The sequence below is a fragment of the Entelurus aequoreus genome, linkage group LG20 (genome assembly GCF_033978785.1).
Source record: "Entelurus aequoreus isolate RoL-2023_Sb linkage group LG20, RoL_Eaeq_v1.1, whole genome shotgun sequence".
In the NCBI taxonomy this organism is placed as follows: Eukaryota; Metazoa; Chordata; class Actinopteri; order Syngnathiformes; family Syngnathidae; genus Entelurus; species Entelurus aequoreus.
In genome coordinates, this window is record NC_084750.1 from 45,339,643 (window position 1) to 45,359,642 (window position 20,000).

The 20,000-nt window shown below is 37.0% G+C and overlaps 1 protein-coding gene and 1 long non-coding RNA gene across 2 annotated transcripts in view; both read left to right on the forward strand.

Moving 5' to 3' along the window:
• sox4a (SRY-box transcription factor 4a) overlaps positions 1-2,023 on the forward strand; it is a 2,868-nt gene extending 845 nt beyond the window's left edge. The window contains exon 1 of the mRNA XM_062030157.1: positions 1-2,023. This exon is cut by the window's left edge and continues 845 nt beyond it. Coding sequence (XP_061886141.1) covers positions 1-510 — 510 coding nt within the window. The 3' untranslated portion in view covers positions 511-2,023.
• The window catches only part of LOC133636298 (uncharacterized), a 174,399-nt gene that overhangs the window by 84,884 nt on the left and 69,515 nt on the right, over positions 1-20,000 (forward strand). Inside the window, exon 4 of the long non-coding RNA XR_009822215.1 lies at positions 3,913-3,978. This is a non-coding gene — a long non-coding RNA (uncharacterized LOC133636298). The remainder of the gene's footprint in view (positions 1-3,912; positions 3,979-20,000) is intronic.

Below are 20,000 nucleotides of genomic sequence, written 5' to 3' on the forward strand. Positions count from 1 at the left end.
GCCAGGATGATCCCGGAGAAGCGCACCGGACGCGGCTCGGAGTGCGGGCCCCCTTCCGTCGGAGTCCCGGCCAGTCCCACCCTGAGCAGCTCGGCCGAGTCCAGCGACCCTCTGAGCCTGTACGAGGAGTCCAGTCCCGGGGCCAGCGAGTCGTCCCACACGGCGCGCCTGCGCTACTCCTCCCGCGCGTCCTCGCCGACCCCGTCCGCCGCGCACTCCCCCTCTTCCTCCTCCTCCTCCTCCTCCTCCTCCACCTCCTCGGATGAGGAGTTTGAGGACGAGCGGCTCGACCTGAACCCGAGCCCCGGCGGCTTCGAGGGCGCGTCCCTGCAGGGCGGCGTGCAGGGCTTCTCGGAGGCGGATCTGGACCGGGACTTGGACTGGAGCTTCGGGGCGTGCGGCGCCGGCTCCCACTTCGACTTCCCCGACTACTGCACCCGGGAGGTGAGCGAGATGATCTCAGGGGACTGGCTGGAGTCCACCATCTCCAACCTGGTCTTCACCTACTGACGAGCACCTGGCCAAGGTGCGCGCAATATGTTCGCGCATTCGGAGTGAATGTACGCAGAAGGACTCCTTTGAAAGAGCCGGAAACTGAACTTGAACTGGGAAGACGCTCCAGGTGTGATCCAGGTGTCTCCGCCCCACAAGTACTTCAATGCGCATGCGCTCCCGGATGAGGAGGATTTTATTGTCGTTTCATGTTCATTGCTGCGTAATTACGCAATGTGAGACCTTTTTTGTTCCTCTTCTTCTTTATTGGACACAAAATTCACGACCACCAGCTTTCTCTTTCAACGGCAGGACTTTCAAAATAAAACTCAGTGCACAATTCAGGACCAACGCTTCCCCCCCCCCCCCCCAAAAAAAAATCTGCATCCTTTCTGCCTTTAGTGCTTCGAGTTTGTAGTTCCTGACTCTTTTTTTTTTTTTTATATCTCGATGTATTTATACCGGCCAAAATGTTTTGATACATATAGAAGTATTGTTCTCGTGCATGCTTCTTTTTTTTTTTTTTGGTTGTGTTTGTGTGCACACACACTTTGTCTGTAATCCAGCGCGGAAGGGCTAGAAAGTGTCTCTTATTTCAAGCGTCTCACTTTTTGGAGCGCGTCATGATTTTTTTACTTGTATTTTTGTACAAAATCTATAGAAAGTTTGAGGAGGGCGGTGAGGTCTGTAGTCGCCTCCGTCTTTGGATGTGCAGAAATGTCGGGGGATGGTTGGCACAATCTGACCTCACACAGTGTTTACAGTATTTTTTAGCCACGTGCTTCTTAATGGCGGCAGCCTAGTACACACCACTCACCACCAGTCTGAGCGGTGCCTCCCAGACGACAACAACAACAACAACAACAACATGGCCCCCCGGGGTGACACTAACACCTCTCTGTGCTTTTCTGAAGTTTTATTTCCAAACCACTGGATGGAATCTCATACGCTCATTCCACTTTGCCTACAGGAGGGAAGGAGGTGCAAGAAGTGCTTCATCGGTTCCAAAATGAACAAGTTGGCTATCTTAAGTCTAGCAAACAACTGCTTGTGTATTTTTGTTTTGTTTTGTTTTTGTTTTTAATGGCATGGCAAACTAGCATTTGTATTTCAGATTCAGGTATATGTAGCTATAGCTGTTGTGTTTAAGATTTTTAAAAGAATAATAACATGAAGATATTTATGTAAACTGACTGTATTATAAGCAAAGATTGTGTGTTTTTTTTTTTTAAACGACAGGCACTAGGACGGCCATCTTTGGACACCTTGAAGAAGATGATTGTTGTCGGGGAGTTTTTCTCTTTTTCAAGACTTTTTATTTTATTTTTTTCATTTGTGCAATATGCTGTGTATGACCATGTTTTGTCCGATCATGCCAATATCCTTTTGATGTTTATAACTTAGAAGAAAGAAAAAAAAACAGCCAATGTTTTTGGGTCAATCACTGCCTCTCAGACCTCTGTACAGATTGTTGTTTTTATTTGTATTTCTTTTCCTCCGAGAAGGAAATAAAATCAGCTGGAACTGAAAAGTGCATTCCGTGACTTGCCTTTTAAAAAAAAAAAAAAAAAATCTTTATTTGACGGGTAAAAAATTAATACAGGCAAAATAAAACAAACTTTTTTGCTACACCCCCTCAAAACTATAAAAATATATATATAAATATATATTTTTTTGTGTTTCTTTTTATTTTATTTTTTGGGAGGGGTAAAAAAAAAACATAAATACATTAATAAATAATAAAATTACATTAAAATATATTTAAATATATATATATATATAAATATATATTTTAATGTATTTTAATGTATTTATGTTTATATATGTATTTAAATATATATTTAAATATATTTTAATGTAATTGTTTATATATATATATAAACATAATTACATTAAAATATATTTAAATATGTATATATTATATATTTAAATATACATATGTATGTATATATGTAAATATGTGTATATATAAATAAACATAATTACATTGATATATATTTAAATATATATTTAAATATATTTTAATGTAATTATGTTTATTTATATATATAAATAAACTTAATTACATTAAAATATATTTAAATATGTATAAATATATTTAAATACGTATATTTAAATATACATGTATGTATATATATTTAAATATATATGTATGTGTATATATGTATATATAAACATAAATACATTAAAATATATTTAAATATATATATATATCTATGTAAATATATATATACATATTAGGAAAAAATATATATATATATTTATATATATATATATATATATATGTATTTAAATATAAATATATATATATATATATATATAGATATAGATATAGATATTTAAATATAAATATAAATGTATTTGTTTTGTTTTTTTACCTCTCCCAAATAGTTTTATAAATATTATTAAAAAATATATATATTTTAAAAAAAATATATATATATATATGTTTAAAAAAAGAAATACAAAAATAAAATAATTGTATATACATATAACATACATATATATATATTTTTAATTGTTTAGTGTTTAAACATGCAGACTGCAGATTAATAGGCGAGCCAATGAATGGATGGGAGTGGTGTGGATGCAATTTTTTTTATTTTTTTGTTATTTTAAAGATTTATATATGAAAGGGAAAAAGAAAATAATGCATGTAATATGAAACACATTTTCCCCCCACCCCCCCAAAAAATTACTAAAATTATATATATATATATATATATATATATATATATATATATATATATATATATATATATATATATATATATATATATATATTAATGTAGTTTTTTTTTTCTAGCCCCCCCCCCCCCCCAAAAAAAAACAAATATGAAATAATTAAATACAAATATTTTTTATATTTTTTATCCATTCATCCATCCATCCATTACCTACCGCTTGTCCCTTTCATGTATTTTTTTAAATAAATAATTGTAATTGTGTAGTGTGTTAACACGCAGACTGCAGATGAATAGGCGAGCGGGTGAATGGATGTGAGTGTGTGGTTGCACGTGCAAGCAGAAGACATGGCTGCCATGGTAACACTGTATCCAAGAAAGAAAGACAGGATCCAACCCTCCTGGGAGGAACCTGCCATATTGTGTGTGTGTGGCGGTGTGTGTGTGTGTGTGTGTGTGTGTGTGTGTGTGTGTGTGTGTGTGTGTGTGTGTGTGTGTGTGTGTGTGTGTGTGTGTGTGTGTGTGTGTGTGTGTGTGGCGGTGGGGGCGGGGCAGACATAAAGGGGGAGAATGAGGTGAGATGTTTTGTCTGTCTGTCCTGCTCCCAAATCCAATTAATTCCTGGTGGATGATGCGATGGTTTGTGGGCGACATCGTCGGGAGAAGGAGAGCCCCAAGGTGCTGCTGTATCAATGTACGCCCTGCTCCACAACACTCATTATTTCCATGCATGCAGGCTCGTCTGCAGGCGGCCTAATGAGAAGAAGAAGAAGGACACGTCACACAATCACGTGGAAGTGAGGTACGTTTCAATATGCACTTTCATTAAACCTTCAATGTCCGTATTCTCTCTCAGTACAATTGTTTCATCAAAACTAAGTCAACAACACCCAAGAACTCTTTGGTCTTTGCCCCCCCCCCTTTGTCCTGGAGGGTTTGTAAACATGAATACAACTGAAACAAAAAAGTTAAGAAAAGCATGATCCTCTCTGAACTCTTATTAATCCACTTTGGCATTTCCTGTTAATAACTGCGACTTCTTTAAGTTTATTAAAAACATATTTATTGGTGTTATTTGAAGCTATCTTAGCGGTTAGCTTAGCTATTGGCATGTCTGCTTCAAGGTTGCTGTAACATGTTTAGCCTCGTCCTCCGGTGATAATACTACTTGGTCATGTCAATTAATATTAGAGACATCCCGATCCAGAGGGAGGATATTTGGCTTTCTGAAGATTCCTTCAAAAAGTGACCCAATGACCTGGACGAAGTGGCTGGGGAGAGGGAAGTCTGGACTTCCCTGCTTAGGCTGCTGCCCCCGCGACCCGAGTTCAAATAAGCGGAAGAAAATGGATGGATGGACAATAATTTGTATTCATTTTTTTTCCGTAAAACTGTAAATTTTATGGTGTTTACTAGGGGTGTCAATAAGAATGATTGTCAGATTAATCACAATTTTTATTTGTAACGATTCTTAATCGTAACAATTCTTAATCGATTCAGAATAATCCAAAATCGATTATTATTTTTTGTTGTTTTCTTTAACCGTAAAAACAACTGGACTTTTTATGGTGTTTACTAAGGGTGTCAAAAAAAAGATTTTCAGATTAATCGCAATTCTTATTTGTAACAATTCTTAATCGATTCAGAATAATCAAATCGATTTTTGGGGTTTTTTTTACTGTAAAAATAACTGTACTTTTTATGGTGTTTACAAGGGCTGTCAAAAAAAAAGATTTTCATACTTGTAACGATTCTTAATCGATTCAGAATAATCTCCATCCATCCATCCATTTTCTACTGCTTGTCCCTTCCGGGGTGGCGGGGGGTGCTGAAGCCTATCTCAGCTGCATTCGGGTGGTAGGCGGGGTACACCCTGGACAAGTCACCACCTCATCACAGGGCTCAGAATAATCCAAAATCGATTATTTTTATAAAAAAATATTTTACTGTAAAAACAACTGTACATTTTTATGGTGTTTACTAGGGGTGTCAATAACAATGATTCTCAGATTAATCGCGATTTTTATTTGTAACGATTCTTAATCGTAACGATTCTTAGTCGATTCAGAATAATCCAAAATCGATTATTATTTTTTGTTGTTTTCTTTAACCGTAAAAACAACTGGACTTTTTAAGGTGTTTACTAAGGGTGTCAAAAAAAAAGATTTTCAGATTAATCGCGATTCTTATTTGTAACAATTCTTAATCGATTCAGAATAATCAAATCGATTTTTGGGGTTTTTTTAACTGTAAAAATAACTGTACTTTTTATGGTGTTTACAAGGGTTGTCAAAAAAAAAGATTTTCATATTTGTAACGATTCTTAATCGATTCAGAATAATCTCCATCCATCCATCCATTTCCTACTGCTTGTCCCTTCCTGGGTGGCGGGGGGGTGCTGAAGCCTATCTCAGCTGCATTCGGGTGGTAGGCGGGGTACACCCTGGACAAGTCACCACCTCATCACAGGGCTCAGAATAATCCAAAATCGATTATTTTTATAAAAAAATGTTTTACTGTAAAAACAACTGTACATTTTACGTACTAGGGGTGTTAAAAAAAAGATTTTCAGATTAATCGCAATTCTTATTTGTAACGATTCTTAATCGATTCAGAATCATCAAAAATGGATTTGTATGCGTTTTTGTTTTTTTTAATTACCATAAAAAATGTACATTTTACGGTATTTACTAGGGGTGTAAAAAAAAAAAAGATTTTCAAATTAATCACGATTTTTATTTGTAACGATTCTTAATCAATTCAGAATAATCAAACATTTTTTTTTTTATTTTTTTTTTTCAATCTGTCCTGTCCAGCCACTCAGACATATCATGTAGTAGATGTAGATGATCTATATCCAACGTACACATTTACAAGTGTTGGATACTTCTCTTGTTGCCTTATTTGTATTTGACTTTATTCAATGTTTGGCTAACGTATGAAAAAAGTATGGATTTTGAATCGAGAATGGATTCTGAATTGAATCGTTACCCCCAAGAATCTACTTGAATCGTGTTGTGTCCAAAGATTCTCAGCCTTCGACTAAGTATATTATTATTCATTAGTTTTAAAATGCTCTTTTTTTCTTACAACTTTGAAAACTTTGGTGTTTTTCCACAAAGTATCGGGACCTGAATTTGGTATCGCCGATACCAGCCTGAATTTGACTTGGGATCGGGGAGAAAATCAGTGGTATCGCACATCACTAGTTTAAAATACTAACACAAAAAAGTTAGCACGTTTTCTGTTTTTATTTCCAAACTGAAGTTTATTGAGAAATCTGTGTGGAAAAAAGCAGAACAAAAATAAAAATATGACTCCAACATTTTTTAATACACACATTTTTTTCATCCTGGCGGGAACAAAGTGCCGTTAAATGACGTTAGCTCCAAAAGTTTATTAGGGTTCTCTCCTTTTTGACAAGAGACTTACCAAACTGCTAACATTTTACGACGCAAGTACGACTCCGTAACCTGCACATGCAAGATGATATCAAGTGTGTGTGACAATCATTGGTACTTTAACTTGAACTTTACAATCATTGGTACTTGAACTTTACAATCATTGGTACTTTAACTTGAACTTTACAATCATTGGTACTTTAGCTTGAACTTTACAATCATTGGTACTTGAACTTTACAATCATTGGTACTTTAACTTGAACTTTACAATCATTGGTACTTTAACTTTACAATCATTGGTACTTTAACTTTACAATCATTGGTACTTGAACATGAACTTTACAATCATTGGTACTTTAACTTGAACTTTACAATCATTGGTACTTGAACTTGAACTTTACAATCATTGGTACTTTAGCTTGAACTTTACAATCATTGGTACTTTAACTTGAACTTTACAATCATTGGTACTTTAGCTTGAACTTTACAATTATTGGTACTTTAGCTTGAACTTTACAATCATTGGTACTTTAACTTGAACTTTACTATCATTGGTACTTTAACTTGAACTTTACAATCATTGGTACTTTAACTTGAACTTTACAATCATTGGTACTTTAGCTTGAACTTTACAATCATTGGTACGTTAGCTTGAACTTTACAATCATTGGTACTTTAACTTGAACTTTACAATCATTGGTACTTTAACTCGAACTTTACAATCATTGGTACTTTAACTTGAACTTTACAATCATTGGTACTTTAACTTGAACTTTACAATCATTGGTACTTTAACTTGAACTTTACAATCATTGGTACTTTAACTTGAACTTTACAATCATTGGTACTTTAGCTTGAACTTTACAATCATTGGTACTTTAACTTGAACTTTACAATCATTGGTACTTTAACTTGAACTCTACAATCATTGGTACTTTAACTTGAACTTTACAATCATTGGTACTTTAACTTTACAATCATTGGTACTTTAACTTGAACTTTACAATCATTGGTACTTTAACTTTACAATCATTGGTACTTTAACTTTACAATCATTGGTACTTTAACTTGAACTTTACAATCATTGGTACTTTAACTTGAACTTTACAATCATTGGTACTTTAACTTGAACTTTACAATCATTGGTACTTTAGCTTGAACTTTACAATCATGGGTACTTTAGCTTAACTTTACAATAATTGGTACTTTAACTTGAACTTTACAATCATTGGTACTTTAACTTTACAATCATTGGTACTTTAACTTGAACTTTACAATCATTGGTACTTTAGCCTGAACTTTACAATCATTGGTACTTTAACTTGAACTTTACAATCATTGGTACTTTAGCTTGAACTTTACAATCATGGGTACTTTAGCTTAACTTTACAATCATTGGTACTTTAGCCTGAACTTTACAATCATTGGTACTTTAACTTGAACTTTACAATCATTGGTACTTGAACTTTACAATCATTGGTACTTTAACTTGAACTTTACAATCATTGGTACTTTAACTTTACAATCATTGGTACTTTAACTTGAACTTTACAATCATTGGTACTTTAACTTGAACTTTACAATCATTGGTACTTTAACTTGAACTTTACAATCATTGGTACTTTAACTTGAACTCTACAATCATTGGTACTTTAACTTGAACTTTACAATCATTGGTACTTTAACTTTACAATCATTGGTACTTTAACTTGAACTTTACAATCATTGGTACTTTAACTTTACAATCATTGGTACTTTAACTTTACAATCATTGGTACTTTAACTTGAACTTTACAATCATTGGTACTTTAACTTGAACTTTACAATCATTGGTACTTTAACTTTAACTTTACAATCATTGGTACTTTAGCTTGAACTTTACAATCATGGGTACTTTAGCTTAACTTTACAATAATTGGTACTTTAACTTGAACTTTACAATCATTGGTACTTGAACTTTACAATCATTGGTACTTTAACTTGAACTTTACAATCATTGGTACTTTAGCCTGAACTTTACAATCATTGGTACTTTAACTTGAACTTTACAATCATTGGTACTTTAGCTTGAACTTTACAATCATGGGTACTTTAGCTTAACTTTACAATAATTGGTACTTTAGCCTGAACTTTACAATCATTGGTACTTTAACTTGAACTTTACAATCATTGGTACTTTAACTTTACAATCATTGGTACTTTAACTTGAACTTTACAATCATTGGTACTTTAACTTTACAATCATTGGTACTTTAACTTGAACTTTACAATCATTGGTACTTTAACTTGAACTTTACAATCATTGGTACTTTAACTTGAACTTTACAATCATTGGTACTTTAACTTGAACTCTACAATCATTGGTACTTTAACTTGAACTTTACAATCATTGGTACTTTAACTTTACAATCATTGGTACTTTAACTTGAACTTTACAATCATTGGTACTTTAACTTTACAATCATTGGTACTTTAACTTTACAATCATTGGTACTTTAACTTGAACTTTACAATCATTGGTACTTTAACTTGAACTTTACAATCATTGGTACTTTAACTTGAACTTTACAATCATTGGTACTTTAGCTTGAACTTTACAATCATGGGTACTTTAGCTTAACTTTACAATAATTGGTACTTTAACTTGAACTTTACAATCATTGGTACTTGAACTTTACAATCATTGGTACTTTAACTTGAACTTTACAATCATTGGTACTTTAGCCTGAACTTTACAATCATTGGTACTTTAACTTGAACTTTACAATCATTGGTACTTTAGCTTGAACTTTACAATCATGGGTACTTTAGCTTAACTTTACAATAATTGGTACTTTAGCCTGAACTTTACAATCATTGGTACTTTAACTTGAACTTTACAATCATTGGTACTTTAACTTTACAATCATTGGTACTTTAACTTGAACTTTACAATCATTGGTACTTTAACTTTACAATCATTGGTACTTTAACTTGAACTTTACAATCATTGGTACTTTAACTTGAACTTTACAATCATTGGTACTTTAACTTGAACTTTACAATCATTGGTACTTTAACTTGAACTCTACAATCATTGGTACTTTAACTTGAACTTTACAATCATTGGTACTTTAACTTTACAATCATTGGTACTTTAACTTTACAATCATTGGTACTTTAACTTGAACTTTACAATCATTGGTACTTTAACTTGAACTTTACAATCATTGGTACTTTAACTTGAACTTTACAATCATTGGTACTTTAGCTTGAACTTTACAATCATGGGTACTTTAGCTTAACTTTACAATCATTGGTACTTTAACTTGAACTTTACAATCATTGGTACTTGAACTTTACAATCATTGGTACTTTAACTTGAACTTTACAATCATTGGTACTTTAGCCTGAACTTTACAATCATTGGTACTTTAACTTGAACTTTACAATCATTGGTACTTTAGCTTGAACTTTACAATCATGGGTACTTTAGCTTAACTTTACAATAATTGGTACTTTAGCCTGAACTTTACAATCATTGGTACTTTAACTTGAACTTTACAATCATTGGTACTTTAACTTTACAATCATTGGTACTTTAACTTGAACTTTACAATCATTGGTACTTTAACTTTACAATCATTGGTACTTTAACTTGAACTTTACAATCATTGGTACTTTAACTTGAACTTTACAATCATTGGTACTTTAACTTGAACTTTACAATCATTGGTACTTTAACTTGAACTCTACAATCATTGGTACTTTAACTTGAACTTTACAATCATTGGTACTTTAACTTTACAATCATTGGTACTTTAACTTTACAATCATTGGTACTTTAACTTGAACTTTACAATCATTGGTACTTTAACTTGAACTTTACAATCATTGGTACTTTAACTTGAACTTTACAATCATTGGTACTTTAGCTTGAACTTTACAATCATGGGTACTTTAGCTTAACTTTACAATAATTGGTACTTTAACTTGAACTTTACAATCATTGGTACTTGAACTTTACAATCATTGGTACTTTAACTTGAACTTTACAATCATTGGTACTTTAGCTTGAACTTTACAATCATGGGTACTTTAGCTTAACTTTACAATAATTGGTACTTTAGCCTGAACTTTACAATCATTGGTACTTTAACTTGAACTTTACAATCATTGGTACTTGAACTTTACAATCATTGGTACTTTAACTTGAACTTTACAATCATTGGTACTTTAACTTTACAATCATTGGTACTTTAACTTGAACTTTACAATCATTGGTACTTGAACTTTACAATCATTGGTACTTTAACTTTACAATCATTGGTACTTTAACTTGAACTTTACAATCATTGGTACTTGAACTTTACAATCATTGGTACTTTAACTTGAACTTTACAATCATTGGTACTTTAACTTTACAATCATTGGTACTTTAACTTGAACTTTACAATCATTGGTACTTTAACTTGAACTTTACAATCATTGGTACTTTAACATCAAGTGGGGCCACAACACTCTCCGCAGAGGTCTGAAATATTGGATAAAACTTCCATAAAGTCAACATAAACAGACTTTAAACATCACACAGGCTAACATATGGAAGCTTTAGTGCCATTTTTCTGTCCTGAACAAATATGAAGTTAAAGTTCAAGTACTTTGGAGGCTGCATTTCCAAACCATGACTAGGAGCGTACACACTTTTCAATGTTTTTATCTCATCTGTTGGATTGAAAAATAAAGAATAATGTCAGAGAGATTATATTTAGAGAGGACAGGATTGTGGGAAAAGCCAGTGGTTGACTCCTCAAGCAGCTGATTGTTTAGGAGGGGGTGGGGCCAGCTGCACAATCCAATAGCGGGAGGTTAAATGCTGTTTGACCCCGCCCCCAGGCTCTTGCATAGGGTAAACAGGATAGTGCCCCATTAGACTTCCATCAGCACTTCAACTGTGGACGAGGATTGACAAAACACAACCGGGGCTTCAGACGTAAACAAACACCACATTGACAAAAGTATTGGGTCGTGGGTGAGTGTGTCCCTTTTGGGTTTCTGTGTTCCTGGAAGGGAAACACTCTTCGGCCGTCCCTGAACTCCACTCCAAATCTGATGGAAGGCGTATTGAAGTAGTGCAAATGATGGCAGTCATGTGACCTAGACCAGTCTTTTTCAACCATGGGAGATGATCTCATTTCACCTGTTTGGGTTAAATATATTATTTGCAAAGCAGTAATTATAGTCTGCAAATGATGTGTTGTTGTTGAGTGTCGGTGCTGTCTAGAGCTCGGCAGAGTAACCCTGTAATACTCTTCCGTGTCAGTAGGTGGCAGCAGGTAGCTACTGTATTTTTCGGACTGTAAGTCGCAGTTTTTTTCATAGTTTGGCCGGGGGTGCGACTTACACTCAGGAGCGACTTATGTGTGAAATGATTAACACATTAGCGTAAAATATCAAATAATATTATTGATGTCATTCACGTAAGAGACTAGACGTATAAGATTTCATGGGATTTAGCGATTAGGAGTGACGGATTGTTTGGTAAACGTATAGCATGTTCTATATCAGTGGTTCTCAAATGGGGGTACGCGTACCCCTGGGGGTACTTCAAGGTATGCCAAGGGGTACGTGAGATTTTTTAAAAATATTCTCAAAATAGCAACAATTCAAAAATCCTTTATAAATATATTTATTGAATAATACTTTAACAAAATATGAATGTGAGTTCATAAACTGAACATCAAATCAAGTAGGCTATTCCATTCATTACAATGCAACAATGCAATATTCAGTGTTGACAGCTCGATTTTTTGTGGACATGTTCCATAAATATGGATATTAAAGATTTCTTTTTTTGTGAAGAAATGTTTAGAATGAAGTTGATGAATCCAGATGGATCTCTATTACAATCCCCAAAGAGGGATTGATGATTCCTTCTATGTGTAGAAATCTTTATTTATAATTGAATCACTTTTTTATTTGTCAACAAGTTTTTAGTTATTTTTATATCTTTTTTTCCAAATAGTTCAAGAAAGACCACAACAAATGAGCAATATTTTGCACTGTTATACAATTTAATAAATCAGAAACTGATGACATAGTGCTGTATTTTACTTCTGTATCTCTTTTTTTCAGCCAAAAATGCTTTGCTCTGATTAGGGGGTACTTGAATTATAAAAATGTTCACAGAGGGTACATTACTGAAAAAAGGTTGAGAACCACTGCTCTCTATGTTATATGTTATAGTTATTTGAATGACTCTTACCATAATATGTTACGTTAACATACCAGTTGGTTATTTATGCCTCATATAACGTACACTTATTCAGCCTGTTGTTCACTATTCTTGATTTATTTGAAATTGCCTTTCAAATGTCTATTCTTGCTGTTGCTCCCCTCACGAGGGGATGGGACAAATGCGGAGGACAAATTTCACCACACCTAGTGTGTGTGTGACAATCATTGGTACTTTATCATCATTGGGAACGGCGTGGCGCGTTGGGTTCCTGGTTCAATCCCCCGCCTTCTACCATCCTGCTCACGCCAGTCGTGTCCTTGAGCAAGACACTTCACCCTTGCTCCTGATGGGTGGTGGTTATGGTTATCAGTGTGTGAATGTGGAAATAGTGTCAAAGCGCTTTGAGTAGCTTGAAGGTAGAAAAGTATAACCCATTTAACTTAACTTAACTTGAACTTAAAGGCCTACTGAAATGAATTTTTTTTATTTAAACGGGGATAGCAGATCTATTCTATGTGTCATACTTGATCATTTCGCGATATTGCCATATTGTTGCTGAAAGGATTTAGTATAGAACAACGACGATAAAGATTGCAACTTTTGGTATCTGATAAAAAAAAAGGCTTGCCCCTACCGGAAGTAGCGTGACGTAGTCAGTTGAACATATACGCAAAGTTCCCTATTGTTTACAATGATGGCCGCATGAAGTGAGAGAGATTCGGACAGAGAAAGCGACAATTTCCCCATTAATTTGAGCGAGGATGAAAGATTTGTGGATGAGTAAAGTGCAAGTGAAGGACTAGTGGGGAGTTGAAGCTATTCAGATAGTGAAGATGCTGTGAGAGCCGGGGGTGACCTGATATTCAGCTGGGAATGACTACAACAGTAAATAAACACAAGACATATATATACTCTATTAGCCACAACACAACCAGGCTTATTTTTAATATGCCACAAATTAATCCTGCATAAAAACACCTGCGTGTTTGTTATGCTAGCTCCTAGCTCCTCTGCTAGCTCCTAGCTCCATAGAACACGCCAATACAATTCAAACACCTGATCAACACACACAATCACTCAGCCCAAAAGACCGTTCACCTAACCCAAGGTTCATAAAGCTTATATATTTTAAAAAGGTTACGTACATACGCAAAAAAAAGTTGCGCACATACGGTCAAGCGATCAAATGTTTAGAAGCCAAAGCTGCATACTCACAGTAGCACGTCTGCGTCTTTGTCATCCAAATCAAAGTAATCCTGGTAAGAGTCTGTGTTGTCCCAGTTCTCTACAGGCGTCTGTGTATCGAAGTCAAAAGTCCTCCTGGTTAGAGTCTCTGTTATCCGAGTTCTTCCATCTTGACTGCATCTTTCGGGAATGTAAACAAAGAAGCGCCGGCTGTGTACTGTTGTTGCTGACTACGTTCGAAAAATACGTCCGTTTCGCACCGACAACTTTCTTCTTTGCTTGCTCAGCTTCCTTCTCCATAATGCAATGAACATGATTGCAACAGATTCACGAACACAGATGTCCAGAATACTGTGGAATTATGAAATGAAAACAGAGCTTTTTCGTATTGGCTTCAATGTGGAAGGCATACCCGTGTTCCCCGGGCTACGTCACGCGCATACGTCATCCTCAGAGGCGTTTCGAACCGGAAGTTTAGCGGCAAATTTAAAATGTCACTTTATAAGTTAACCCGGCCGTATTGGCATGTGTTATAATGTTAAGATTTCATCATTGATATATAAACTATCAGACTGCGTGGTCGCTAGTAGTGGCTTTCAGTAGGTCTTTAACTATTATTTAGATATTTCCACCACACGCATCTACAGGAACTGAGGCCCCGTTCTTAGAGTTCCAGGAACCTAGAAAGTTCCTGAACTTTAGTTGGCCGAGGGCCTATTAGTGCACATCCACTGTAGCCGCAGATCTCCTCAGCGAGCGAGCACGGACGGGCGCCATGAGGCGGATGAAAAGATGGCGGCGGTCCACCTACACTCAGACTCTGCAGCCGTTTGGACATGAGGGCACACGGCGTCCCAGTGAGTCACGGTGGAGGTGTCTGCCGCCGCCGCACTACTTCTCACGACACGGCAGGCTTTGCAACCAAAGGCTGGCGCGGCGCTGTGGCGAGGCAGTTGCCGCTGTTGTGTAAGCGCGAGGAAGGAGGCTAAAAATAGCGCCGGCGTCTCCAAACGATGGCAGGGCAAAAGAAAGCATTCTCTTTTGGCCTGCGAGGAGGAGCAGGGAGCCCAGTGGGTCACGGCCTCGCAGACGGCGACCGACATGCTCAAAGGAAATGGTGACACCACCTCAATGACATCATCCCTTTTCAGCGCGGCGAACTCGTGTCTTTCATAATCATTCCTGCTGCACATTGTCTGGTTGGTTTGCGATCATCCCGTCCGGCTGCTGCAGACCTCTGCTTCAATACGCTGACTCGGCGTTTTTAGCCTGCGGTCAACTTCTGCTTTTCTACTTTGCTTTGGAGCAAAAAGAGAAGAAAAGTAGATTCTTGGTGCACATTTAAGTGTGTTATTGTTTACAAAGAACATAAACAGTACATGCCCGCCTGACAATTAGCGTCCTCTACAGTGGACATCTGTTTTTGGTTTATTTCGGGGGGGAAGGGGGAATCTTGAAAAACACAAATGTCCACTGCAGTGGACTTGATTAGGCAGCTTTTGTTGCTTTTTAACTCAAATATTCCAAGCCAAAATGTCATCTAATGTATTTTTCAGACTATAAGGCGCACTTGAAATCCTTTCATTTTCTCAAAACTCGACAGTTTCAATCATTCTGGTCGTGCCTACCGACCTTGAAGCTATTTTATTTGGTACATGGTGTGATGATAAGTGTGACCAGTAGATGGCAGTCACACACAAGAGATACGTGTAGACTGCAATATGACTCAAGTAAACAACAGCAACATTTTATATAATCCATTGAAAATATAGAACATTACTCACGGCGCTGAAAAATCTATCAAAATGTTTTAGTAGGACTTTGGTAAGCTATGAAGCCACACCGCTTGATGGATTGTACTGTGCTTCAACATAGGAGTATTATTATGCTGTGTGTGTAATGTAAGACATATCTGGGGCCGTACTTATCAATCTTCTTAGAGTGCCATTTCACACTTAAGTCCTGAGAATTTGCGAAATTTAGTCCTACTCTCAAACTTAAGAATAAAAGCTTTTTATCAACGTTCTTAAGTCTAAGAATCACTCCTACTCTCCACGATATTTAAGAGACCTTCAGAGGTGTCTTAAGTGGTTAGGAGTTGCCAGCAGGGGATGGCACTGAGGCGAGAGAGACGTGCGCCAACGTTCAGGGAACGGAACAATGTTGTTGTTTTTTTTGATGACGAGCAGCTGATCAAACGGTATCGTTTAGACAGAGCGGATATTATTTTTGTCACAGATTTAATACTTTTCGATTCCTTGTTGATTTCTGCATGTGTCTGCAGTGGGCTAGTATATATAGAGCCACCCACACCAGTTTCAAATTAGTTGCCTAATTAATGAATTGGAAAGAAAATGTTATGACAGTAGCGTATGTGTGTGGCCGTGAGGTGAGTGACGTCAGTGAGTGTGTGGGCGAGAGAAGAGAGGGAGCGGTAGCGTGAGTGCCGGCGGGGACTAGTTTGTTTTGTATTATTTTGTAGCTTATTGTCAAAATATACACTCCCATTGTCCACTTAAATATTTCCAAGATATTTCTTTATTCTTAGACAACGGATTCCCTTCCGTGATTGGTCATTTCTATGGACACAGAAATGACGTCACCTAAAATTGCGTTTACGGCACATAGTAATGTCGTAATTCAGCTCTGAGTGTGACACTTAAGATTCAGTCCTACACTTCGCTGAAAGTGTGAGTAAGACGCTTGATAACTAACTTTTAAGTGCAGCTTTCAGCCAAGAATTTATTTACTCTTAAGTCAACTCTTAGCAGACTTCTTAGGAGTAATTCTAAGAAGCTTGATAAGTACGGCCCCTGGTGTTTTGTTTCGCAATATTATGCAAAAGCAACTTTCCTTACCTTCTGGTACCTGCTGATGTGTATTTGGGATCTGCATAAGTCCTCACACACTTTTATTATTATTATTTTTATTTTTATTTAGCAAATGTTTACTTTTTATTCGACCCCTTTTACCGTATTGTTTTTGCACTATCTTGTTCAGCTCATTCATTGTTTACGTTCTTTGTTTGTTGTTTTTTTGTTTGTTGTTTTTTTTGTTTTGTTTTTGTTTTTTGCTCTATGCTTTTTTAACCTGTAAAGCACTTTGGTTCAGTTTAAAAGTTGTCGTAAACGTGCTATATAAGAAAATGTGCACGCGTCCGCCTTTGTAGTCCGTTCTGACACCGTAGTCGATAATCTTCTTCTCTTTCTCTATCTCATACTTGCCAACCCTCCCGTTTTTAGCGGGAGAATCCCGGTATTCAGCGCCTCTCCCGACAACCTCCCGGCAGAGATGTTCTCCCGACAAACTCCCGGTATTCAGCCGGAGCTGGAGGCCACGCCCCCTCCAGCTCAATGCGGACCTGAGTGGGGACAGCCTGTTCTCATGTCCGCTTTCCCAGCAGCTTGCCTGCCCAATGACGTCATAACATCTACGGCTTTTAGAGAGTAGAGTGCACAACAAGGAGAGAGAGTTCTTGGTTTCTTATGTGGGTTTATTGTTAGGCAGTTTCATTAACGTCCTCCCAGCGCGCTAACAACACACAACAACAGCAGTCACGTTTACTCTACCGTAAAGCAGTTCGTCTGCCGTAAACAGCAATGTTGTGACACTCTTAAACAGGACAATACTGCCACCGACTGGATAGCCTGCAGAACACTGAAATTCAAGTATGTCTTTTATTTATATGTATAATAAAATAAAAAATAAAATAAAAATATATATATAGCTAGAATTCACTGAAAGTCAAGTATTTCATACATATATATATATATATATTATATATATATATATGAAATACTTGATTTGGTGAATTCTAGCTGTAAATATACTCTCCTCTTAACCACGCACTTAGCCACGCCCCAAACATGCGCCCCCCCCCCCCCCCCCCCCAATACAAAAAAGCTATGTTTTCATCTCATAATTCCACAGTATTCTGGACATCTGTGTTGGTGAATCTTTTGCAATTTGTTTAATGAACAATGGAGACTGCAAAGAAGAAAGCTGTAGGTGGGATCGGTGTATTAGCGGCTGGCTGCAGCAACACAACCAGGAGGACTTTGACTTGGATAGCAGACGCGCTGTCCGACGCTAGCCACCGACCGCATTGATGATCGGGTGAAGTCCTTCTTCGATCGCTGGAACGCAGGTGAGCACGGGTGTTGATGAGCAGATGAGGGCTGGCTGGCGTAGGTGGATAGCTAATGTTTTTATCATAGCTCTGTGAGGTCCCGTTGCTAAGTTAGCTTCAATGGCGTCGTTAGCAACAGCATTGTTAAGCTTTGCCAGGCTGGAAAGCATTAACCGTGTAGTTACATGTCCATGGTTTAATAGTATTGTTGATCTTCTGTCTATCCTTCCAGTCAGGGGCTTATTTCTTTTGTTTCTATCTGCATTTGTGCCCGATGCTATCACGTTAGCTCCGTAGCTAAGGTGTTTCGCCGATGTATTGTCGTGGATATAAAAGTCACCATTTCGCGTTCTCGACTCTCATTTTCAAGAGGATATAGTATCCCAGGTGGTTTAAAATACGAATCCGTGATCCACAATAGAAAAAGGAGAAAGTGTGGAATCCAATGAGCCAGCTTGTACCTAAGTTACGGTCAGAGCGAAAAAAGATACGTCCTGCACTGCACTCTAGTCCTTCACTCTCATGTTCCTCATCCACAAATCTTTCATCCTGGCTCAAATTAATGGGGTAATCTTCGCTTTCTCGGTCCGAATCTCTCTCGCTGCTGGTGTAAACAATGTGCAGATGTGAGGAGCCTTTCAACCTGTGACGTCACGCTACTTCCGCTACAGGCAAGGCTTTTTTTTTTATCAGCGAGCAAAAGTTGCGAACTTTATCGTCGATGTTCTCTACTAAATCCTTTCAGCAAAAATATGGCAATATCGTGAAATGATCAAGTATGACACATAGAATGGATCTGCTATCCCCGTTTAAATAAAAACAATTCATTTTAGTAGGCCTTTAATGCGCCCTATAATCCAGTGCACCCTATGGTCGGAAAAATACGGTACTGCATTGTATACGTTACACTATTTATGTACTCTGCTATATTCACCAGCTTATATTTCACAAAAGCTCCTAAAATAGACTTTTAAAGAGTGCCAATTCCGCGCCAGCACACACACGCACGCACGCACGCACGCACGCACGCACGCACGCACGCACGCACACACACACACACACACACACACACACACACACACACACACACACACACACACACACACACACACACACACACACACACACACACACACACACACACACACACACACACACACACACAGAGAGAGAGAGAGAGAGACCAGAGCAAGGAGACAACATTCAGCACATTTCCTCTCACATATACTCCTGAGAACCAGCCTCTGCTTGACTGGACATCTGTTTTTGCTTTATTTTGGAAAAAGAAAAAAAGAAAAGAAAAATCTGAAAAACACAAATGTCCACTACAGTGGACGCTAGTTCACAAGAACATTGAGTAGAGACTTAAATGTGCAGCATTTGTGGCTTTTTAACTCAAATATCCGTCGACTGTGTTGTTTTTATTTGTATTCTGCTATATATACCAGCTTACATTTCACAAAAGCTTCTAAAATAGACTTTAAAGGCCTACTGAAATGACATTCTTTTATTTAAACGGGGATAGCAGATCCATTCTATGTGTCATACTTGATCATTTCGCGATATTGCCATATTTTTACTGAAAGGATTTAGTAGAGAACATCGACGATAAAGTTCGCAACTTTTGGTCGCTGATAAAAAAAAGCCTTGCCTGTAGCGGAAGTAGCGTGACGTCACAGGTTGAAAGGCTCCTCACATCTGCACATTGTTTACACCAGCAGCGAGAGAGATTCGGACCGAGAAAGCGAAGATTACCCCATTAATTTGAGCCAGGATGAAAGATTTGTGGATGAGGAACATGAGAGTGAAGGACTAGAGTGCAGTGCAGGACGTATCTTTTTTCGCTCTGACCGTAACTTAGGTACAAGCTGGCTCATTGGATTCCACACTTT